The sequence below is a fragment of the Macrotis lagotis genome, chromosome X, assembly GCF_037893015.1.
Source record: "Macrotis lagotis isolate mMagLag1 chromosome X, bilby.v1.9.chrom.fasta, whole genome shotgun sequence".
Taxonomy (NCBI): Eukaryota; Metazoa; Chordata; class Mammalia; order Peramelemorphia; family Peramelidae; genus Macrotis; species Macrotis lagotis.
In genome coordinates, this window is record NC_133666.1 from 412,695,033 (window position 1) to 412,721,466 (window position 26,434).

The 26,434-nt window shown below is 35.5% G+C and overlaps 1 protein-coding gene and 1 non-coding gene across 6 annotated transcripts in view; one reads left to right on the top strand and one right to left on the bottom strand.

Annotated features, from left to right (window-relative positions):
• Positions 1-719: 719 nt before the first annotated feature.
• Positions 720-26,434, bottom strand: part of MTFR1 (mitochondrial fission regulator 1) — a 53,779-nt gene continuing 28,064 nt past the window's right edge. For all 5 annotated transcript variants that reach the window (XM_074202387.1, XM_074202389.1, XM_074202388.1 and 2 more), the window contains 4 exons: positions 5,631-5,863; positions 2,290-2,575; positions 1,577-1,745; positions 720-947 (listed from right to left, as the gene is read on the bottom strand). In XM_074202387.1, the coding sequence (XP_074058488.1) occupies positions 864-947; positions 1,577-1,745; positions 2,290-2,575; positions 5,631-5,863 (772 nt within the window). In that variant the 3' untranslated portion in view covers positions 720-863. The remainder of the gene's footprint in view (positions 948-1,576; positions 1,746-2,289; positions 2,576-5,630; positions 5,864-26,434) is intronic.
• LOC141503685 (U6 spliceosomal RNA) lies at positions 22,413-22,520 on the top strand. The gene has a single exon (XR_012473019.1). It is a non-coding gene; the product is annotated as a U6 spliceosomal RNA (small nuclear RNA).

Sequence of the window (26,434 nt, forward strand, 5' to 3'; positions counted from 1 at the left end):
AACACTTTCTGAAACACTCAGACATCATATTTTTTTATAAGGCTTACATCTTTTTGAAATCCTCTACCAAGTTGACATTTTAGAATTGTCAAAAGGGGGAAAATCACATTTGTTTTTTTGCAAACAAAAGGATTCTAAGTCATAAACTAACTTGCTTCCTCTCTTTCTCCTGCATTTTTTCCCTTGGTACACTGGGTGGCACTGAGATGAACGAAGCCTTCAAAGGTCATCCACTTCAACTTCAAAAATGAGCATTTTGACACATTTCAGCAGTTGTCTTCTTGACCTCTAATTTCTAACAAATATGAGAAATTAAAGTTTTAAGTAAACCTTAAAGCTCTGTTCTAGGCAAGAAGATTCGAATCTCAAATTAAATGTTTCACTGCAACAACTTATGTTATACCAGCTGTTCCATCATTGTAGACAAAATTAATATTTAATATGAATGAAGATAACTTAACAGTACTTCATTGCCATCATCACAAACTGTTTTAAATCTGTCAAATACATGCAAATAAAACATTTGTACAGATAAATTAGTGTTTAGGAATTAAAAACTTCAGAGTAATATCCACAAATGTCCTGAAATCTAAACTTTTTTGTTTTTAAAAAGAATGGACAATTTAAATCCAAGTAACTTGGATAAATTAAAGTTTATCAGAATCCACATATTCCATTAGTGGATACAGAACAGATCATCTTTCAGAAACAAAAAACAGTGTTTTTTCCATGTTTTAATTTACTTTTTGGTTTCACAGGCAGCACTGAACATAAAAGTCAAGGATTTACTAAATATTGTTGATTTCTACCAGCCTTACTTAACCCTAACTAAACAACTGTTCAACAAAATAATTTTTTTCCTTCTACTTAGTGTCTACTTGGGATTGTGAAACATTTTCAATTAAAGACTTCATTTTTCCTGTAGACTTCAACATGTGTGGCCCAAACTGGAAAAGAAACAAACAGAAGGCATTATTAAAGGCTTATGGTTCTCTAGCAATAATAATTTATTCTCTATAAACATATTATGCATGATTACTGATAAATATTTCTGGAATCAAAGTCTGAATAACAACTTAATAATATTAAAGTCTTAAAAAATTAGTACTGCGAACACAAAAATACCTATCCTGAGAACCAAAGTAATCAATTCCTGAAAAATAGATATTTCTTATGCCATATTTAAATTATTTCCATGGTCCTATGAACCATGTCACCTTCACGAAAACATTCACAATCATTCCAGCTAAGTGATTTCGTTCCCCCTCCACTCCTATGGCATTAGTGCCTGTACTACTAAGAAAGAACAGATGATACAAGGCTGCTTCTGAGTTTGTGTACATCTGTGTCAAATAAGAAAATAAGAAAATGCTTTGAAAACTCTAAAATGTTATGTAAAAGTGAGGTGGCAATATTGTATCTTTGCCTGATTCCATCTGGATTTTGAGATACTGGAAAGCATTGATAAGATGATTTATGAAAATAAGAAGGAACTGATGCCCCTTTATATCACTTTGGACAGTACTAATACATGGTAATATTTAATCAAAATTTGACCAGAAACAAAAGTACCTACCAACACTGTTTCTGAGGTGTTCTTTGATTCAGATGTTGGGATAGATTTTTTAGTTTCAGTTTGGCTATCACTTCGGTACCGATAAGCAAATTTCTTTTTCAAAGCTTCTGCAATTAGAGTTGCAGGGTCAGCAGGGTTCACTGGTTTGCGTTTTAAGTCTTGTTCTGATCTTAAAGAGGATTAAAAAAAGGTTCAAATTTTAACATCCTGTGAATTCACTGGTGAGAAGCTGTGTGCAGCTTTATAATTATTATGAACACTGTATTCAATGTATCATAGGCTGAATAAGGGAAATTTACCTATAGTAAGTAAAAGAGCTGTGCTATACTAAATCAGCCTTTTGTTTGTGTACCAGGTGACTGCACTCTGTTTCAATATTTAGTCTGTGAAGCAGTAACAATAAAGAATTGTCTTTCAGAAGCAATATTTTACTTTTAATTTTAAATATATGGAGAAAATAAGGTTTTAAAAATTAGAATAATTTTAAGAGACTTTCTAGTCTTTTCAGAAGGCTAAAACTAGGGCCTATTCCCTGGAAAAGAACTTTACTCAAGAATAAAAGCATTGTAAACAAATTATTAAAGAAATAAAAAATAAGATGTAGATATTTTGTGTAATCAAATGAAATTTTGATGTTCTACAATTATACAAAAATAAGGGTCTAAGAGAGAAAAGGGAGAAAGGAAGACAGAGAACATATTTATATATTTCACCTTTTCACAGACCGGAGTTTTACACTATTCATGTCTTTTAGGATTTCTAGCATATTTGGCACTTCAGGTTTCTTTGGGCTATTTTCTATTACTATCTTTCCAGCACTAGTTTTCTTCTCTCTTCTCTCTTTAATCAGATCAATAGCAGATACACTTTGGTGCAGTCCCGATGAAGGAAGAAGAGGTGGTGGTGGTGGTGGTGGTGGTGGCGGCGGTGGTGGTGGTGGTGGCGGTGGAGCAGCAGGTGATGCTGGGACAATTGTAGGTGTAGTAGAACTTAGGCCACCTATACAAACAATAACAAAATTAATGCACTTTGACACTGAAACATAAATGATATTCTAGATTTCCTTTTAGAAAATATTTTTGAAAATAAAATTGTTTTCTGGTATGTGGCAATCACAATGCAGTTTTTGTTATCTTGGTTACATAAGTGGAAATGTGGTTTCAGTTACTTTGTTATAAATGCCTAAATCTAGGTTACAGTAGTTTTCCATCCAAATTTTTCCAGAGTGGAAAAGTTCTGCTTTTACAGAGGGGTGCTTTTGTGATCTCAAATGTTCAAGTTTGGATTCATACCAATAGTGGCTACAAACAGTGCCATATTACGCAGCAATTAATACTACATAAATAGTCCTGTAAAATTTAAGTCACATGACAATTTATATGATCAAATGTCTGACATATACCAACTTAGTTTATATTTAAACTGTTAACACCTAAATTCTTTATATATATTTTAAAAGGCAAAAATGTTGATTCAAGTTAAGATATTCAAATAATAGAATTAAACATGGTGATAGAAGGGAATCTCGTCTATTTTATTTCATTCAACACAGAAAACTTAAGATAGTTATTTTATTTAAATGCAGTAGATACTAGACTTAAACTTAAGCTTGCTAAACAGTTTGAACTTAAGATAGCAATTTGGGGCCATGGTGAGGTAAGTATATTAAAAGAGATTTCTCTTTAAGATCTGTGATATAGGGCGGCTAGGTGGCGTAGTGGATAAAGCACTGGCCTTGGAGTCAGGAGTACCTGGGTTCAAATCCAGTCTCAGACACTTAATAATTACCTAGCTGTGTGGCCTTGGGCAAGCCACTTAACCCCATTTGCCTTGCAAAAAATCTAAAACAAAAACAATATCTGTGATATATAACAAAAGTGCATGGTCGAGTACAGCAATGTACTCCTCCCACCTTTATCTCTCAATTTAAATTCACATTTGTGGCAGTTTTTTCAATCCACCAGCAGAGGGGGGTAGAGTCAAATATTTATTTTAAAAAGTTTTAAAAAATACTGGGAGAAGTTAATTATCTGGGCAAAGTTTAGTAAATGAACAGGAGATTAAATCACATAAAAAAATGAGAGGTGAAGTGATTTTCAAAAGTTAGAAACAAAACCACACAATGTTAAAAAGTACACTGAATTTGCTACATGAATTTATGGGATAACTGTTGCTGTGTCTTTGACTTAAAGGCAGTTTTCTCATCTATAATAGAGTGATACACAATCAATAGAATAGAAAGTGGGGATTAAAATGCCATAGCCTCTCTTTCTTTTTTTAAATTTATTTTTATTCTCAATTTGTACAAATTTTTTTTACATTAATAATATTCTTGTTTACAAGTAAACAAAATACCCCTCCCCCATGAATATAAATAGACTTGCTTGGGTGAAAAAAGTAAAGGGGAGAGAAAAAAAATTAAAATTAAAAAAAATAATAGTAATAATTGTAGGTATGGCCAGGTGGCGCAATGGACGAAGCACCAGCCCTGGAGCCACAAGCACCCGAGTCCATAGCCAGCCTCGTAAACCCAATAATCACCCAGCCATGTGATATGCAAGCCACCTGATCCCCACTGCCCTGCAAAAAACAAAAAAAGACCCAAAATAAAATAAAATAGTAATAATGGTAGGGGTGGCTGGGTGGCAGACAGAGCATTGGCCCTTGAGCCAGGAGCTCCTGGGTCCGAATCCGGCCCCAGACACCCAAAAATCACCCTGCTATGTGGCTCCAGGCAGGCCACCCAGCCCCACTTGCCCTGTACCCTCCCCCAAATAATAACAAAAAATGTGCTTCAGTCTTTGTTCCAACACCAACAACTCTGTCATGGGTGGATCTCATTCTTTATGATAAGTCCATCACAAAAGTTACTTCCATATTTTTCCAACGTTGCCATTGCTGATCGCAACTCCCTCCTTTCTTATTTCTCCACTACCTTTCACTCTGACTCTGCTGTAGGGTCGCTGAGTGGCGCAGCAGACAGATCCCTGGTCCTGGGGCCAAGAAGCCCTGAGCCCCCATACCACCCCTTAGGCCCAGCAACCACCTGGCCCTATGTTCCTGGGCAGGCCTTCCAATCCCAGCCCCTTGCAAGAAGTAAAAAAGAAAACGTGTTATATCTGACCACTCTCCCACCATGGTCCATCCTCTCCTCCTTTATTCACATCCCCACCCCTTCCCCCTGCTCCCCCCTCCTTCTTACTCCAGATGTCTATATCCCATTGGCCTATCTCTTTCAATGGCTTTCTCACTAACAATGATTAAAAGTAGCCAAAGTATTATCCCCTTCTCTATTTTCATAGATGGGTAAACTAAGGCTTGCTGAGTTTAAATGACCTGACCAAGGTCACATCTATAATGGTAGCACTGGAACAAAACTGAGTGTATTCAATCCTCGTCTGATACTCTCTACTTTACCATATTGTCAGACTAGACATGCAAGGGAATAGATTTGTGTGTTGGAGCATGTGTTTCTTGAAATATATCTCTGAATATACTCCAAATTAGAATATAAATGATTTGGGATTATCTGAGGCAGCTAGGTGGAGCAGGAGAAAGAAAGCTGGACCTCGAGTTTGAAAGATCTCAAATTACTAGATTGTGTGACCCCAGGTCAGTCACTTCTAGAGGATGCCATGAAGACCAAATGAGTTGCATATTTGTAATAACACAGTACCTGTTACTAACAGGTAACAAATAAATGATCATTTCCTTTGCTTCCCTTGCTTGCTATTTGGTACAATTTGTTAATACACAATCAAGAATTAGCCATATTAAAGCATATGTGTAGGCTCATGTTATTGTATAAACTTCTTTGGACTCAATGGAGACTCCATTCCCAAAATTCATTATTTCCAGTGATGTGGATATTACTATAAAAAAGCATCGACTAAGTGTTTTATTGGGCATGGTCCCCTGCTAGATTATCTCCAAAAAAACACTGTTATTTTGCCGATGATAAAAATCAAGACACATGAATTTTAGGACAAATGACTTCCTTTTGCTGGTTTCTATTTTATCTGTTCAAAGCAAAGAAATTCAAGACTCAAAATACCTGAAATAACCTGCTGTTCTTGCAAAGTCACAATTTTGGCAATCTGTGCTCGGAGAGTAGCCAGTTCATGTTCAAGTGCACTGATCTTCTGTAATGCTTCATCATTGGCTAAAGCTGTCACTCTAGTTTGTGGATCCTCCTGGGAGAGGTTTGGGAGAGAAACTTGTCTATGAAGGGACTTCTCAAAGAAATGAAGTACATCTGGAGGAGCCTGCTTTGACCCAACCTCTGTTCTGTAAGAAAGACAGAAAGATTAAAAAAAAAGTGGGTCCTGGGCTTTGGGGGAAGCTGGATGGCAATGACACATTATTGGTATGTGCTCAGCAAGTGGGGCCTTTAAGGTGTACTATGCCCCCTAAACTGCAGCAATGTGAAAGGGAGTTCAAAGAATCATCAGGATGAAATAGTGAAAAGATACATAACTAAAGAAAAGTAAATCAAATCTTCCAGTAAAAGCAAACAGGTCCTGAATGGGCTCAACAACTGAAATGGAGATGCCAACTGTTGGTGAGAGATCAGTAACTCCTATACTATTTATCTGGATCTGGGCTATCCAGCCCACAGTGCCAAGAGCAGCAATAGCTATAGCAAATGATGTAACTTTTATTAAATTTCAGATAATCTCTTAATTTCTAGGTGCAGTTCTCCATCACTGGCCATAGCGGATTTATTATAAAGGGAATTTATATATCAAAGTATCTCCACCGCCATTACATATTTCTTTTAAACTCCCCCCTCAACCCCACATTTAACAATTATATAGGATGTGTGAGTAACTCCCAAGGGCCATTTAGCCCTACAGCAATGTCCTGCATAGAAATTACTACTATAAATACCAGAGCAGGTATCCCTAAGAATTCCTAATACCCATGTATCCATGTCTATAATTCACTTCCCCTGATCAGGCCTATAAGTGAGTCCCAAAGAGGGGCTTGTCTTCCATCAACCTCTTTCCCTTTCTAGTTTGCCCTCCAAAGCCCCTAAAAGAAAATGGAGGACCCTTTTTTAAAGTCACAGATGGTATATTAGCAGGAAGCTGGCTGCTAGTATCCAGTATTCCCTTTTTATGAATTTTAGCTCCCTCTCCTTTCAAAGCAGTAGTAATTTGGGTAAATAATCTCTGGCCCTCTGGGGTGGGAAGGGGGGGGGGGCAAGGTGAAGAGAAAAACTAGGATCTCCCCATCAGGGAGATACAGAGAATCTCAATATGAATACAATGACTTCTAAGATAGTACACAGTTTTCTGTGTTGTATACTTAAAGTAGGGATTAAACTGGTGAGCTTTTAGGAATGTCCAAAATTTTGAGGGCAGAAGGACCTTTACTATCCTTGTTCCAGATGGATCATCTTATTCACTCCACATTTTACGAATCATATTCAAAGTTTCCATGGGAAAGATTTCATCATGTGTTGGTAGTGCAAATCACACCCATTATCCTAAGAGCACCTAATTTGTGTGGACAACAAGGAATACTAACTGTACCTGAAGGAGGTAGGTCATAAGGAATAGGGGTTATGGGGCATAAATGCAATCCATCAAATAAGAATTCCCCATGAAAAAAGGATCTTCAACTGGGGTCTTTTGTTCTAACGTTTCAATGAATTCTTTAAATTTCTCCTGTAACCTTGTAAAGTCATCCAACTCCTTTATCCCCTATGCTACAAGATATATCTATATATATTTTTTAGATTTTATCAAGGCAATGGAGTTAAGTGGCTTGCCCAAGGCCACGCGGCTAGGTAATTATTAAGTGTCTGAGGCCGGATTTGAACTCGGGTACTCCTGACTCCAGGGCCAGTGCTCTATCCACTGCACCACATAACCGCCCCGCTACAAGATATTCTTCAAGAAGTATTATAGGGATTGGAAGGTTTAGCAACTCTTTCCTTCTGCTCTGATTCCAAGTCAGGATTATCTCTATTATCCTGTTTAAAGCACTCAATTCCATAGGGTACAAGACATTCTTCAGAGGAAACATCTGAATCAGAAAGCATAATTTCCTCTTGTAACCTATTAGTCCCTGCCTCCATTAACATTGACCTCTTCACTAGAGTAATCAGCAAATCCATTAAGCAGTCTTTTAAATTCAGTGATAATAGGGGGTGGCTAGGTGGCATAGTGGATAAAGCACAGGCCCTGGAGTCAGGAGTACCCGGGTTCAAATCCGGCCTCAGACACTTAATAATTACCTAGCCGCGTGGCCTTGGGCAAGACACTTAACCCCCGTTTGCCTTGCAAAAAAAAAAAAAACCCTAAAAAAAAATAAATTCAGTGATAATAAAAAAAAGAAAACTAAAGTTCACTTACATCTTCTAATCATTTAATTCTTAGAGACAGTTTATGCTCTTTCTCCTTGCTTTGGTCATAGTTTTCTTTTCCATGGATGCTAGCAGGAACTACATAATTTCCACATTCATACTTTCCTCTAACATGCCTCTTAATAATCCCATTGGATCAGTAGGAACTACTATTTCAAAAAGTAATTTTCCCCTATAATCTAAACTATTGGAAAAAAAGGTCACTGGAAAAAAAAAACCCAAAACTAAACACTATTCCCCACACTTCAATGAAACTCAAACTCCTTTACTCAGAGAACAAAGTATTGTGGGTCTGTCCTAAATTCAGCATTTGCCAATCATACAGTTCAACTGAAAACTGTGATAATTAAAAGTACAAAGTACAAAAGTACAAAGAATGGAAAGATATTAAATTATACAATCCCATCAAATCAAGAACTTAAAAGGAGGTACTTGGAAGCAATGGGGGTTCAGATAAAGATCTGAGTACCTCCCAGCTCCCCTCCCCACACTTTTTTTAGGAGAGGCCACCAAATCTGAAAGGCAACTTGATAGGCAGAGACAGAGCTCAGGGAACTTGAGTTCAAATCCAACCTGACACTTACTAGCTGGATCACCCTGGGCAAGTCGATCCTCTTTCTACCTCAATTTCTTCATCTGAAGAATGGAGATAATAATAGCACTTCCTAACCAGGGTTGTTGTGAAGATTGATGATATAATAATTGTAAGCATTTAGCACACAGTGTTTGGTGATGATGATGTTTGTCCATTCTTTTTTTTTTAGTTTTTTTCCAAGGCAAATGGTAAGGTTAAGTGTCTTGCCCAAGGCCACACTGCTAGGTAATTATTAAGTGTCTGAGGTCGAATTTGAACTCAGGAACTTCTGACTCCAGGGCTGGTGTTCTATCACCTCATTTTCTCCTCCAGAGCCATCTGGGTCCAAGGACCAGATATGAATAAGGACAACTAGAGAAAGTCCTCAATGTGAGACAAACAGGGTTAAGTGACTTGCCCAAGGTAACACAGCTAGTGTCAGAGGTTAGATTTGAACTCTCATCTTCCTGATAACAAAGCCAGTGCTCTATCCACTGTGCTACACAGCTGCCCCCGTGGGCAGAGTTAGGAAGCACTACAGTAGATGCTAGCTTTATTACTATTTTTGCTACTTGGAAAGACTGAGTGAGGAGGCCACCAAAACTGTGTTGACAGCCCAGAGAAGCCACCGAAGCACCCAGCACAAGGCTCAGTATCTTTAAGCTTAGCCAACCACAGGTTCTCCTTGCCCTCCTCACTGCTCCGCCAACCTGACCATCTCCCTCAAGATCACAAGCCTCGCCCCCCGCCCAAGACTCTATCCTGGCCCCTTTTCTTATTTCTTCCAAAAAATCTGCTTTGGTCATCTCTTCAGCTCCCAGACTCAATGATAATCTCTGTGAAGAGGATTTTAAGATCTACTTCCACAATCCTAACTTTTATCTTTTAGTTCCAAATCTATTGTCTATTAGATATCTTGAAGCTAAATGTCCTGTGGATATCTTAAAACTCAAAATGCCCCAAAATGAATTCATTACTTTCCTCAAAAACTCTCTTTTCTCCCAAATTTATGTCTTCAGAGCTCACAACTTAGATGTCATCTTCAACATCTTATCTCCTCTATGTAATTAAGTTGCCAACTTGTTTTTTTCTAGATGTGATATTTCTTCCATATATTCCTTTCTTCTCCTTGACCCTGACCCCCCCCCCCCCCCCACAGTGGTGTCATTCATAGATTGTTTTCAATAGGCCTACTATTCAATAGGCAGGGGTCTCCCTGCCACAAGTCTCTCCCCATTCTGGTTTATCCTCTGTCATTAAACTGATCTTCCTTAAAGTACAGGTCTGATTATGTCACTCGCCTATTCAATCAATTTCAGTGGCTAAAAATCACCTCTAGGATCAAATATATAAATCTCTAATGTAAAACTTTTAAGTTAAAATCCTCTTGCCATATAAAGCCCTTCAGAACCTGATTGCTTTCTACATCACCAATTTTCTGACACCTTATTCTTCTGTACTCAGAGCCCTAGTGACACATTACTGTTACTTGCCTAAACTGGAATGTTTAGGCATTTTCACAGGCTCTCTCCCCTCCTCATCTGTTTCCTGGTTTTCTTTGATGTCAGCCCCAATCTTCCTACATATTAGTGACTTCCCTCTGTTGATCATCACTAATTCATCACATAGTTGTGTATGCATTTGTATATGTGTGTATGTGTAAAAAAAGTTTGCTTGTCATATTCCCGCATTAGACTGTAAGTTTCTTGAAAACAGAAGATAGGCTTTTAAAGCCTGACACATAATAGGCAATTAATGAATGTTTTGTTTGTTTTGAGCCTTTAATAAATCCTTAAAAAAAACCCCACAAAATAGTTTTCAACTCAGACTTCTTACAATCATTCTCTTAATCCCCATATAACCTTCATAGTATTGGCAAGAGAAAAGTATCCTAAATTCTAATACTATTTTTATCAAGTTTTCATCTTCCTTTTTAAAGAGCAGCTGATTAAAGCTTTGGAGAAATAAGAGAATCTGAATGAACTGTTAGCTTTTTCACAAGCAGAACCAACTCAAAAAGTTCACTTGATCTTCACCTTTCTATTAGCTTCTGCATATGTCACTAGCATTTTCCTTGCTTTATTGCTTCAGTAAAGTTAACAAAAATAGTGCTGCAATATAAGAGAGACTAACAGTAATTCAAAAGGAAAAAAATGATATGGTTTGACAATTTTAATCTCTAAATAATAATTGGGCCTAACTCTATGCCAATAAATTTAATAATCTAAGTGAAATGGATGAATATTTACAAAAATATAAGTAGCCCAGGTTAAATGAAGAGGAGATTAAATACCTAAACAACCCTAACTCAGAAAAAGAAATTCAACAATTCATCATTGAACTCCCTAAGAAAAAATCTCCAGGGCCTGATGGATTCACAAGTGAATTCTACCAAACATTTAAGGAACAACTGGTTCCAATTCTACATAAACTCTGGAAAAATAGGGAAAGATGGAACTCTGCTTAACTTTTTCTATGAAACAAATATGGTGCTAATACCTGAACCAGGAAGTCTTAAAACAGAAAGAAAATTATAGACCTATCTCCTGATGAATATAGATGCAAAAATCTTAAATAAAATTTTAGCAAAATGATTACAAGTTATCACTGGGATAATACATTATGATCAAATAGGATTTATCCCAGGAATGCAGGGTTGGTTCAATATTAGGAAAGCTGTTAGTATAATAAAATTATAACAACAACAAAGCTATCAGAAATTATATGATCATATCAATAGATACTGGAAAAGCTTTTGACAAAATACAGCACCCATTCCTATTAAAAACACTAGAATGTAGGAATAAATGGACTGTTCCTTAGAATAATTAGCAGTATCTATCTGAAACCATCAACAAGCATTATATTCAATGGAGGAGAGGCTAGAGGCATTTCCAATAAGATCGGGGTGAAACAAGGATGCCCATTATCACCACTACTCTTCAATATCATATTAGAAATGTTAGCTTCAGCAATTAGAGAAGAAAAGGAAATTGAAGGAATTAGAATTGGGAAGGAAGAGACAAAACTCTCACTCTTTGCAGATGACATGATGGTCTACCTAGAGAATCCCAAGAAATCACCCAAAAAACTACTGGAAATAATTAGCAATTTTAGCAAAGTTGCAGGATATAAAATAAACCTTCATATATCCTCAACTTTTCTATATATGTCTAGCAAGATACAGCAGGAAGAGCTAGAAAGAGAAATCCCATTCAAAGTAACCTCAGACAATATAAAATACCTGGGAGTCTATTTGCCAAGACAGACTCAGAAATTTTTTGAAAACAATTATAAAAACATTTCTCACACAAATTAAATCAGATTTAAATAACTAGGCAAATATCAACTGCTCATGGATAGGTAGAGCTAATAAAAATGACAATTCTACCAAAACTAAACTACCTGTTTAATGCCCTACCAATCAAAATTCCAAAAAATTACTTAGAAAAAGTTGTAAGTAAATTCATATGGAGAAATAAAAAGACAAGAATTTCCAGGGTTTTAATGAAAAAAGTGCAAAAGAAGGGGGCTTAGTCCTACCCAATCTAAAATTATATTATAAAACATTGGTCATCAAAACTGGTTGGTTGGCTAAGAAAGAGTGGTGGATCAGTGGAATAGACTGGGTGCAAAACAGGAAATGATTATAGTAACCTACTGTTTGATAAACCCAAAGAGTCCAGCTATTGGGATAAAAAATCTCTTTGATAAAAACTACTGGGAAAATTAGAAGTTAGTATGGAAGAAACTTAGATTACACCAACACATCACACCCTTTACCAAGATAAGATCCAAATGGTTACAGGACTTAGACATAAAAAACAATACCATAAGCAAATTGGAAAATCAAGGACTAGTTTACCTGTCAGATCTATGGAAAGGGGAGCAGTTTATGACTAAGGAAGAGTTGGAGAACATCACCAAAAACCAATTAGATGATTTCAATTACATTAAATTAAAAAGCTTTTGCACAGATAAAACCATTGTACCCAAGACCAAAAGAAATGTAGTAAATTGGGAAACAATCTTTACAACTAATGATTCTGACAAAGGACTCATTTCTAAAATATACAGAGAACTGAGTCGTATTTTAAAAAAAAGCCATTCCTCAGCTGACAAATGGTCAAAGGATATGCAAAGGCAGTTTACAGATGAGGAGATCAAAGCAATCCATAGCCATATGAAAAATTGCTTTAAATCATTAATTATTAGAGAAATGCAAATTAGAGCTTCTCTGAGGCACCACCTCACACCTCTCAGATTGGCCAATATGACCAGGAAGGATAATGATCTATGTTGGAAGGGTTGTGGGAAATCTGGGACACTATTACACTGTTGGTGGAGCTATGAACTCATTCAACCTTTCTGGAAAGAAATTTGGAACTATGCCCAAAGGGCAACAAAAATGAGCATACCCTTTGAGCCAGCAATACCACTACTAGGTCTATACCCTGAAGAGATGATGGAAAAGGGTAAAAACATCACTTGTACAAAAATATTCATAGCAGCCCTGTTTGTGGTGGCAAAGAATTGGAAATCAAGTAAATGTCCTTCAACTGGGGAATGGCTTAGCAAACTGTGGTATTTATATGTCATAGAACACTACTGTTCTACTAAGAAACCAGGGAATGCAGGGAAGCCTGGAGGGATTTCCATGAACTGATGCTGAGTGAGATCAGTAGAACCAGAAAAACACTGTACACCCTAACATCAACATGGGGGTGATGATCAACCTTGATGGACTTGCTCATTCCATCAATGCAACAATCAGGGACGATTTTGGACTGTCTGCAAGGGAAAATACCATTTGTATCCAGATAAAGAACTGTGGAGTGTGAACAAAGTTCAAGGACTATTTCCTTTAATTCAGAAAAAAAAAACCAGATTATCTTATTGTCTGATCTTGTTATCTCTTTTACTTTTTGTTTCTTCCTTAAGGATATGATTTCTCTCTCATCACACTCAATTTGGATCAATGTACAACATGGAAACAAACTAAAGACTGCCAAATTGCTTTCTGTGTGTGGGGGGGGTAAGATTGGGGGAACAATTGTAAAACTCAAATAAAATCTTTAATTAAAATAATAATAATAATAATGACAATAATAATAATTGGGCCTGATAGTCACTTAAGTTTTTTATGTGAATAAAGAAAGCTGGAAATTTTGCTATTCTCACATTCTTCTGCCTCTTAATAGCATTTACTATCTATAGATTTAAAATGTTTTTTGAAAGACTCTCTTTTCAGGCAACTCACTAAAATTTATTTTATCTCCCCAAACACTCATCAGAACAGTGGGGCATTAGAATTATTATCAGAATTCTTCAAATCTTCATTTATTGGAGCTAAGAATTACTAGTTCCTTCAAATGATGTTTATATGAACTGCTAACTTTCTTTCAATGCCTTTTAGCTCGTCAGACTCTACAAATATGTGGTGGTTACAGAAGTGACTTAACGCTCTACATATGGTCTGACCAAAGAAAGGTATGCGAGGACTGTCAACAACTCACTAATTCTGTTGTCCACACAAGATGGAAATGGCTTTTAAAAGATCTTTTTCTCATACTGTTGAACCACACCAAGCTTGTAGGACAATATACATATAGCATATTGCCGTACGATGTCCAGAGCTTAATTTTTATAAACTGTCATCTCTTCTGCAGTTGATACGCTAAAATGTGCTAATATTTTGCTTTGACAACAGACATTCTCAACAAACATCCAGATTTTAGATGTTACAAGAGGTTGTCCTTTTTCTCCAGTGCTTAGCCTGGGTTATTAGGCATTTAATAAATGCTTGCTGACTGATAAGGACAACAGGTAATGGAATCCATTTTTATTGGAACTTTATCTTAAAATGAAATACTATTAAATGCTTATTTTATTCTTATATTTTAAATAATGTAAGTTAAAATCACATCTATGAACTAATTTTTAGAGCAAAGGAGTAATCAAATCAAGTGTTGGGGGGGCATAATTTCTCCTTTTAGTAAATCTGTAAACATCCTTTATACCATATCCTAAAGAGGGTCACCACTGCAAAAATAAAACTTCATCAATCTCCCAAGGACCTTTCTTAATAATTTGTTATTCAAATAATTCTCTTTTGAAACAAAAATTTTTAGAGACTGAAAAAATAAATAGGCAGGGAGAGAATTTAATATTAAGGGAGATTTGGATGTTATTTGGAGACTAATTTTACAAGTGGACAGTTCATTAATGATATTTTCTCTTTTTGTTGGGGGGGGGGGGAGGGTGAAGAGGTGTGTGTGATGACTTTTGCTTCTTTATAAAATCCTCAAAGGAAGGCAGTTTGGCACAGTGGATGAAAAACCAGCCCAAATGGAAATAACAGGATTCAAGAGCTGCCTTTAAATACGTCATGAGTAATAATCAATTTTCTCAATGCTGGGGCAACTAAGACTCAATTGCAAAACAACTGGGGATCTGTTACTGAAAGGAGTTTCCTCCTCATAAATTCCCTATACTAATGAAATCACAGGTTCTGGACTTAAAGAAAACACAAGCTCATAACTACTGGAATCTTTTTACATTTCCTGCATTAGAGTTCTATTACTGGGACAGTATAGTATTAATACTGACCTCTATAATCTGACAAATGGATTTGGCTATATGATGTTTTTCCTCAAGCTGAATATAAATTGCTCAAGGGTAGGGGTCTTATTCCCCCCCCCCCCCCCCGGATTCTCAGAGTCTAGCACAAATGTTCTGTGGTTTGAATAATCATTATAGTTTGCATTTATATGGGATAGTGGTAAAGAACACTGGACTAGGAGTCATCTTCCTGAGTTTAATTCTAGCCTCAGAGTCACTTTACCCTGTTTGCCTCAGTTTCCTCATCTATAAAATGAGCAAACAGTGTCTTTGCCAAGAAAACCCTAAATAGGATCAGAAAAGTTGGACCCAACAGAAACAAATGAATAACAAAAATTTTCCTTTAGCAGGAACCTAACCATATTATATAGCCTACCTAATCAATTCTATGGCTTCAAGGTAAAAAGCAACCCCCTCAGTTTAGCTTTTAAAGTTCTACATAAACCTGGCTCATACCCAACCTGCTAGACTCCCTCCCAGCCCACCCTTGACTCTATACAAATCAACTTTCTTTCTTTTCCTTACATACAACATTCAACCTCCTGCCCTTGTATTTCTACAAGCCTGGAATGTATTCCCTTCTTATCTGTGTAATGAAGGAATCTGTCCTTCCCTGAAAATTCAACTCAGATACCATCTTCTCTGCCTGAAGTCTTTGCAGATTTCCTCCACTTCTAGTTTTTTCTCTCCCAATCTATATTTTGTACTTAACTACTGGGTATATATCTGTGTATTTTTATCTCTGTCTACTCATTAGAAGGAAGTGGTTCTGTGGAGCAGGGGGTAAAGCAGTTGGCCTTACTATCTATGTGACCCTGGGCAAGTCACTTAATCTGCTTGCCTCAATTTCCCAACTTTTAAAATGGGGATAACAGCACTTGTTTCCTGGGGTTTGTAAGGATCCAAGGAGATATACAGGCCTGGCCTGAGTCCCAGTAGGAGCTTCATAAACCCACCTGGAAGAGTGGTTTGAACAACCCTCATGGAACAGAGCCTATCTAGAGCTGTGGTCCTTCATGATTGTCCAGGGGACGATAATGTTATACAGATGGCACTTGGGTAAGCAGGTGCATTCTGGGTAGTCAGGGGCACTCCCTCCCCACCATTAAAGACAAGGGCAAACTGGCCCAATAAGGAGCCAGAGAGTAATGTGTGCTGTGCACACAAATCTTATTCAATTAGAGATCTGTCCTGGTGGTATGACTAGCTAGTTTCTGATGTTGTACTCGAACTCAGGTCTTCCCATTCCAAGCCCAGCACTCTGGGAACTATGGCACCCCCCAGCTGCCTCTATATAGGAGAAAGCAAGAAATTGAGTCATTTGCCATTATGCCCACAACTTTACATTAAAGGATTACACTGAAGGCTAATGTTTCTAAAGTTTTATTATTCTATTATTTAAAAATATTTCAATCTACTCAAAAGTCCACAAGATTTGAAGATAACCTAGTGAGAAGTGATAATGGCCTGTTTTTTGTAATACTTACAGGTGTATAGATTGACTCTAAACAAACTAAATCCACTGTGGGATATCAGAATATTTCATTCCATTGAACAACAGCTAAAATGCCATTTGTTATACAGTGATTAATGGATTAAACCTTCATGTAGTTCAGTCAGCAAACTATAGATTCCAGAAGTATAAACTAATTCTTCACAAAGTTTTTATTTAAAACTTTCATCCAAACAACCAATTAGCAAGTTTTATGATTACTCAATTTAAGTGGTTGAGAATTTCTGGTGTTAAAATGTTAAAATCTAGATTGATTTCAGGTTAGCTTCCCATAATAGATCTCTCAACTCAGTTAAAGAGGTCATTAGTATAAAGTTGCCAGGTTTTCTGGCACTGCAAAAGATTTAAGATACTCTCTCTACATAATTCTGGAAGAATAATATTATTCTTCTGTTTCTATTTTTTGGAAATTAAAGTACAACTCCTCTCCAACTCTGAATAAAGTATAAGAAAAAACTCAGGGGCCTTGCCAAATTATTCAGATAACTGTGAGAAATCTCAATACATGTGCTAGCTATATATATATATATATATATATATATATATATATATATATATATGTATATACACACACACATATATACATGTATATACATATATACATGTATATACATATATATATACATACATACATATATATATATGTTTGTTCATATTGTTTAACAAAGCCTTGAATATAGGTTCAATGTTTTCCTTTGGGGAATGCTTGTTGTTTTGAGTATGCCTCAATTCCTGTCAAATATAGGAAAACTTATAGGTGAAAGTTAAGTAATTATGAGATACCCAGACCTTTTCATATTGCTGGACAATGTGTATGATTATATAAAAGTTCTTCTGTCACAGAAAAGTAGTTGCTATATATCTTTCCTCATTATATGTGGGACAAGGTTTTAAGACTACATACTGTTAATACATAGATATGTCATCTTAAAAAAAAAACAAACACAATCACCCACACAGACAACTGTTTTACAAAAACAGCCAACTAAAATTTCAGAAATAGAACCAATCTGTTTTTACTGTACTTAAGAATAGAGAACTATTAAGATTTAAATGTAAAAACAGTTCCTTTATATGTCATTTGTATATTTATATACATGTATATGTGCATATATATATATATTTATATATACAAAGAAGAATGCTATTTGCAGTTTCAACTAGAACTTGTTAATCATTCTGGAACATTTCAAGAAATATTATAACTAAGATTACACTTATCCTAGAAAAAGAAGATAAGCATCTCAGAATAAATATCACTTTTCAGAAAAGTGATCAAACTAACAACAGCAATACATCATTCATTTAAATAAACAAAACAACCAATATATCATTCAGTTAAATAACCAAAACATACTTCTACCACCATCAAATAGCAAATACAAGGACCTCTGGTTCTTTTCTCATTGTCTCTTATCCATTAAAAATGACATTCTGGGATACTCTTCTATTAGATTATATTAAATAACTACTACATACTGGATAAATATCAAGGGAAAATAATTCGATGACAATTTTGATCATAAAATTCCTTGAGACTGGCAAAAAGAGGAGGAAAACCTAATTCAACAAGATAAAAATCATCTGCCTGTTAAAATAATCAGACTGGTAGAGTCCAGAATATACATAGGTCAGGCACTTGTGCTGAAGTTGGTGAGCAAAATGATTTTGAGCAAAAATCATGCCAGGATTCATACTGAATTGTCCTATGCATGAAGCAAAGAAAGGAGAATGAGAGTGACTATTCTGGGTTCATAAATGCAGGGGGAAGGAGAAAGAAAAAACTTACTATTCAATTCTATTCTGAGATTGGGGGGTATCCATTCAAGATCCAGGGACTAAGGATGATTCACACAGTACCAGAAAGGAGTAGATGTTGATCACAAGATAGGTTTAAAAGGAATCACTTTCCTGCCTTGGAATGGGTCCAAAGTTCACTTATTTTAACTAGAAGTTGTGAAAATTTTATTTGGCATACTATCCAGATGGGGAAAACAGTAAATTGTGATGACAAATTTTATCCATGGCTAAACTTTTGTTAAACTTTGGATCCACAAACCAGATTCTATAAGGTGATCTGGAGAGGCACTATGGTGCTATAGAAAAAGAAGTTAGACAAAATGCTTTATAGTACATATCTTGAGGGGTTGGTGGTAAAGGTCAAATGATTTAATACTTGAAGGAATAAAAGCACCTAAAAAATTGTCATCTTTTCCTGTGTTTTTGTGTACTCTTCCCCTATATACCTTTTTGTAAAAAAAAAAAAAAAAAAAAAAAGAAAGAAAAAAATTCTAGCTGCTTTTGGAAAACCTTAACAGTAATTTTTTAATATCTCATTTGGGAGACAGAAGGGAAATTAGTGTGCCCCTGTTAGGTGTAATGGTAGCCATAACCAAGTTATGTTAGAGAAAACTGAGACAGGTAAAGAGTAGGAAATGGGGAAAAGCTGACATTGATCTTATTCTTATTGGGTTAATACTATTACAAAGGGTTCCCAATATAGATGTAGTAATTACAAATAAAACAAAAACAACTGCAAAATAACCTAAAGTCTTGACTTTTCAAAAAGTCTAAAGTATGCTTTAAATTTGCAGTAACAAAGTATTTTAATTTGGTTTCTTTGGAAGAAGAAATTCTAAATTACTGTTTGACAGTTTTAAAATAAAACTCCTGGAAATAGTGTACTTACTCAAATGTGAATAGTAAAAGTATTACCTTAAGCAAGCAAAGTAAATTATCTTGTTGCTTTTAAATACAGACATATCTTTATAATTCTCCCTTTCAACATTATGTCACAATATAGTTAAGACATCATCACATAACTATATATATATATATATATATATATATATATATATATATATATACATCTCCACGTATCCACTCATCTTCATCCTTGTGACCAATAAACTGAGGCCTGGAGTACAATCTTTAGGCAAATTAACCAAAGCTAGCTGATATCTGAAGATGAATCTATTCTCTTTGCCTTTATTAGCACTACATTCTAATCAAATGAGCTATCAAACTACAATTGTCTACATTCTTAGTAAAGCTAAAAACTCTATTCAATGGAAGGATAGATAGAGAGGATGTCGAGAGTGTGGTGTGGGATTTGGTTAGAGAGATAAAGAGTAGAGAAAAGGATTTTTTTCATTCCCTAATAGAAGTTGGAAGAATATGAAATTAAGAAGGAAGTTAGGAAAACAAAGGAGAGAACAATTTCATCATGCTAGGCTACATATAGGATTAAGGATTTCTGTTATTTTTTAAAAATTTATATTATATGCTTTATAAGAAAGCAACTTTATATGAGTTATACTGAGGAATGGAATTACTAATGAAATTAGGAGATTATGTTCATTTGTGTGCATTATTTTACTAAATTTGTGATCATTATGAATAGGCCAAGGGTTAATATCAATGTCAATATATTTTCTTCAGTTTTATAGAAGTCACAGGGAGAATAGCAAATCACAACCCTGTTATGAGGTGTAACTGAACTTTTTGTATTAAATTAAGCAAGAAATATTCCTCCTGTAGCCTAATACAACTGTTAGACTTGTTTAGCCCTTTTAACTTTTTTCTAAAACTTCCACATATTAATTTTAATCTTATTATTTTTATATTCACTCCAACTGTGTATTCTGATTTTATACTTTTTATAGTCCTATCTTGCCAAACTATTTTCTATTTGTACATGGTTGCTTGGATATAAAGCATTCATCACATCTCTGAACAAAACTGACCTTATTTATATGGAAGTTAACACAGTTAGCAATGATGTTGGCATATTTTAGTCACATCAGACTTGGAACCCCACCCCCCAAATCCATGTAAATGGAAAGACTTCAATATCCTTTCACAACCAGTAACTATCCAGCTAGCTATCTAGTTATAGCTAAAGAAACAAATGAATACTGAGGGAAATCCTATCATTTTACAGCTTTAACAAAATAAGCAAATAAACAAAGAAATCCATTCAATTAAATATAAAATGCAATCATTCTGAACCACAGGAAAAATGCTATCTCAATAATTCTATGTACTACTATAAACAATAATACACTAATCCTTATATAGAGATGAATTACAAACAATAATGAATGACTGGTGAGTGCTATGCTAAATTGAAATGTATAATTCTCCCTTTAAATTAATCTGATTAAAATATATCTCCAAATATACAGAGATAGTATGATGGAAGTTATGTGTAAAAAAATACTTTTAAAAGTAAGAGCATGAATAAATAATCTATGCTATTTACTAATTCAGGATTGCTATACTCTTTGGAAAATCCTGTCAAGTTTTTATGGTGAAAAACCATTTGTTCAAGTCTACTTAAAGTATCTACTATGTAAACAAGGCACTACAATCCAGATATCTCATTACTAGGATTTTAGACCAGAGAGACTACAGAGCAAGACCCCTATGCAGATTTGAACATCCTTTGCCACTTCTTAGTCTTAGCTAGAGCAGTAAGAGGTTAAGTGACTCACCTCATTACTCTGTTAGACTATCCCCATCCCAGTGATTCTAAATGATGGTGTAAGAAAGCTGTTATATAGTGTCCCCATTCCTAAAGATTTCTTTCCTTAATTTCCATACCTAACTCAATCTTTTCCTCCTTTCCCCAGGTCTCACTGTACAGATCCACCTATCTGTACTACATGTCCTTCGGAAAATCTACTCCAAAATTAACAAACTTTTTAGTTTCCTTACCTCTTTTTTTCTCATGCTCTCCATCTCCTAACACTCACTGAGGCACAGTTCCTCCCTGACACACTGCTTCCAATGTGACCAAAGTCAGTATATGTCAGAGGTAAGATTGAACCCAGGTCTCCCTTACTCTGAGACCTGTTCTTTATCTACTGGGTCACATTGCCTCTCACATTTAAGTTTTGGAATCATAATCAAGTTACTACTACTACTGCTGCTACTGGAAAAGGTGTGCCAACCAACTCCTTTACAAGTCCACTTATCATTCACCTTCTAATCTAAACCAAATTAGGGTTAGTTCACGTACAATGCTTGCTTGAAAACACAATTTTCTTCCAGTTCAAGTGAAATAGCGGGAATGATTTGAAAATAAGACAAATTCTGTGTTTGCTATGCGTGATTTCATCTGAGAGAAATAATGAAAACAAAAAAACTGCACAATAACTCACAAGCTCCAACCCTTTCAAATACCAAGCAAACTTCATGTCTTTTCCAAGGTAAGATATGCCTTATTTATTGCTTATTCTCTGGTGAAGAAAAAGCTGTGGACTGAGTAGGGCTGGTTCTGATCCAATCTTGGCTGACCTTCAGTCCCCCAGGCCTGATGGGAACTGGTAGAGCTGGGGTACAGGCTGAGCAGCAGTCAAGGCCAATGACAGCACCACTTTATTGTGATGTTGATTTATTTCTTAACCATTTAATATGTATAAAATTTTGCTACCATTTTTATTAGATTCCTATCTTTTCTAAGTTCCATTAATGAAGTTTCTGAGAGTTGTGCCACAACTCCATTTTCCCCATAAGCCCTGTGTTTTTTATTGCTTTATACTACATAAATTGGAATGTTAATGTTGAATAATAGCAGAAGGAAGTAATTGTACCTCTCCCTGTGTGTGGGTATCTAGTAACATATAAGCTTCTTAAAGGCAGGGGCTGTCTAAGTTAGTAAACCCCCAGCACACAGTTCATATGGTATTTTTTTCCATTAATTCATTCGAGTCTTAAGTCATGTGCAATTTGCTTTATGAAGCTTTTTCTAGTGTTTGCTTCTGGCAGCACATATACTAAAACTGGAATGATACAGAGAAAATTAGCATGACCCCTGAGCAAGGATGACAGACAAATTCGTGAAGCTTCTTCTAATCCAACATGCCCACTATGTTCTCTCCCAACTTGATCTCTTTTACTATACTTCTCTGTGAAAATACTAGATCATTCTAGTGGAATGAAAGCATGGATCATTTCAATTTTGCTTTTGTATTCCCAGAACCTAGTACAGCATTCTGCATGTAGCAGACACATTAAATAGTCAAGTTAATGGAGAACAACATTGGGTGAAGTAGCTTAAATCTCATTAAAGAACTATGGAAAGATGACTTCATTTTATAGACATATTTCAAATTTAAACTGTGCAATTATCTTAAGGGCACCCTCAGGAAGTATGGTCTATCTAGGACTCCTCTCTGTCTCTTGTGTTTTATCCTTACTAACAGCTGTTGATACTACTTCCTTGATCCATCTCAAATCCATCCTCTCCCTACCCCGCTATTGATATTTATAATTCAGGTTCATGTTATCGCCTCTCTGGACTAACTATAGTAGTTATAGTACCTATCTAGTAAGCTATTCTACTTCTACACTCTCTCCATCTTCCATCTTTGTACTAGTGGTTAACATTTATATAGAAATTTAAGGGTTGCTAAGGATGTTACATATGCTATTTTGTCATTACAACAACCCTATGAAGATTTTACAGATGAAGTCAGCTGAAATTTAAGTTTGGTGTCTTGCACAGAGAGAACAGTTAATGTGAGAAAGGTACAGTGAGAACCAGGCAAGGGGTATGAATGCTATGCACCACATCATCAAGATGTCATCTTCATTCTGAAGCCATTCTACCCTTCAATCTGCAGGAGACTGCCATCAATTGGTTTGTGTCCTGTGAACAGATTACGCAACTCCTACCCTCTTCCAGCTTCCAAACCTCAATCAGAACTTTATTTTTCAACTCTCTTAAGCATTTGTAGGATTTGTGTATATTTGTCTTATTCTCTTATTAAAACTTAGCTATATAAATAGTAAAGCAGCATCTTTATCCTCTGCATCATCTATTCTCCCCCACCAAGACCACTGAACAGTTCCCCAAACAAAGTGGACAGCCAATATATGTCATACTTCTAAATTATACCTATTCTTTGTACTTGTAGTCACAGTACCTAAAACAATTCCTGGCACAATGCTGGTTCTTAATAGATCTTGTTGACTGATTAATCTGATTAAAGACTCTTGAATGCTTAATACAAACTGGAGGAAAAGATTTTTTCCAATTATAAGCAGTTCTGTTAATATGAAGAAAAAAGGAAATATCTGTAAAAATATTAGTATGAAGTCTCTTGGAGACTCATACGATCCTGTTGCTATTCTGGACAGACATAATCTTATGCCATCACAATTAACTGTTACTAAAATGTCATCAACATAAAACTTCATTTGAAAAATAAGAAACAGATCTCTTAAAGAACATCTGATTTCATTAAAATACAGATGTGATAGACAAGGAAACTAATTTTGCCATAAATACACAAGTCTATGAATAGGATGCTTCTACATACAATTAAGCAGTCTGAAATGTAAATTAAATTTATGAAAAAAGATACTTTGTATTTTACATTATAAGGAATATATTTAAAACTTTATTCTACAAGGTGTTTTCATTTGTTTTAATAAATCTAATTTTATTTTATCTGCATAGGTTTAAAAAATAGTAAGAGACTCAGTATAAATGTAAATAATTTTAAGAAAGAAAGTAGAAAATTAGGGGGCGGCTAGGTGGTGCAGTGGATAGAGCACCAGCTCTGGAGTCAGGAGTACCTGAGTTCAAATCCGGCCTCAGACACTTAGTAATTGCCTAGCTGTGTGGCCTTGGGCAAGCCACTTAACCCCATTGCCTTGCAAAAAAAAAAATCCTATTAAAAAAAAGAAAGTAGAAAATTTATTTTAATGAACTGTTTTAGGGCAGCTAGGTGGTACAGTGGATAGAGCACTGGCCCTGGGTCAGGAGTACCTGAGTTCAAATCTGGCCTCAAACACTTAGTAATTACCTAACTGTGTGGCCTTGGGCAAGCCACTTAACCCCATTTGCCTTGCAAACAAAAAGATAAATAAACTGTTTTAAGGAAACTATCTTAGTCCAAACTTATCTTTCAGATATCTATTATTTGTCAATGTAAAATAAACTCAATACCTGTCTATCTACTATCAAAGTTTTCAGAAAACTTTGCTTTCAGGAAAAATATAATTTTAAATTAACACAATATAGATTATCTAGCATTGCCTATTTGAATCTCTGCTTTTTATCTGCTAGACAATCTTTCATAAGCAAGAAGCTCTCTTTTTCCTTATGTAAAGGATCTCAATACATCGTGACAAATCAGCTAACAATTCAATAGGACAACTCTCTAACTTAACTCACAAGTCTGTGAGCTATGGAAATAAAGTCCTGAATCTTTTGTTATCTATTTTTTTAAAAGTCCCAAACCTTCATCATTCTTATTTCTAATTGATACATAGGAGGAGAACTAATATGTAACATAAGTAGCATACATATGCTAAACTTCAAGTCCCCACCCTGCCCCAAGCATCCTTAAAATTTTCCCAGTAATGATAGGTCAGGCCACTAATTTTCCTATACCTGAATCTTGGGGTCTTTTGTCTCCTTTTGACAACTCCCTTTGTCTCATCTTTTTTTCTACGCCACCAGTAAAATCCAAATCATTCTTTTAGTATGCATTATCAAAAATCTTACAGAAATTCCCTCTACCTGCCCAAGTGATACTATTTTATCCTGACTTCTCCAGTAGATTTTATTTTAAATTTTTCCCACCCTTTCACTTATCTCCAATCTCTGTCTACTGGCTGCTTTAACTTTTGTTTGCAAATATCCCCATGTTTTCCCATCCTCAAAAAATCCTTATTTGATCTATCTAGCCTCAATAGCTCTTGCCTTAGATCTTTCTTTTTCCTTTTGAGGATAAATTCCTTAAAAGTATTAAGAAATGACTCCACTTCCTTTTCTCTCACTCTCTTTAACTCAAATAAGTCTGGCTTCCAATTTTATCATTCTATAAAAATTTCTATCCAATAATCTCTTAATTGCTAAATCTACTGGCCTTTTAAAAAATACTCATCCTTCTTGACCTCTCTGTCAACCCTCATATTGTTAAATCACGATATTCTCTTATAAGTTTTTGTGACATGTCTCTTCTGGTTCTCTTCAACTTATGTGGCCACACTATTTAATTTTCTTTTGCTGGATCTTCATCCTGCAAGGTTAAGCCTGCTAAACAAGGGGGTTGCAAAGGGCTCTGACCTGGACCCTCTTATGTTCCTTCTCTATATTATCTCACATGGTCATCTCATCAACTCTCTTAGATTTAATTATCACCATATGGTAGAGATTCTTAAAATATACTTATGCAGCTCTAATTTCCAGACTTACCTTTCCAACTGCCTAATAGACATCTTAAATTGTATGTCCCAAAGACATCTTAAATTTAAGCATCCAAAATAGAACTTTCCCTCTAAACATTTCCCTTGTCCAAATATAATTATTACTGTCAAAGGCACTAACACTACTCTCTGTCACTGGAGCTTGAAAGCTTGAAACCGAGGTGTGATCTCTTCCTCATTCTCTCTCAACTCTTATAGCCAATCTGTTGCCAAGTCCTATTACTTTAACCTTCATAACTTACATCTTCGATATTTCCATATCATCCATACTGCTACACACACACACACACACACACACACACACACACACACGCAGAATTAAGTATGCTTCAGACTGCACTCAGAATTCATCAATTCTCTGGAGGTGGATAGCATTTTTCATCATGGGTTCTTTGGAATTGTCTTGGATCATAATCTTGCTCATAATAGCTAAGGGTTTCACAGCTGATCAATGCATAGAAACTCTTCCATATATTCTCATACCTGATAATGTCACCATTCTAGTACAGATCCTCATTACTTCACTCTGGATAACTGCAATAGCCTACTCCA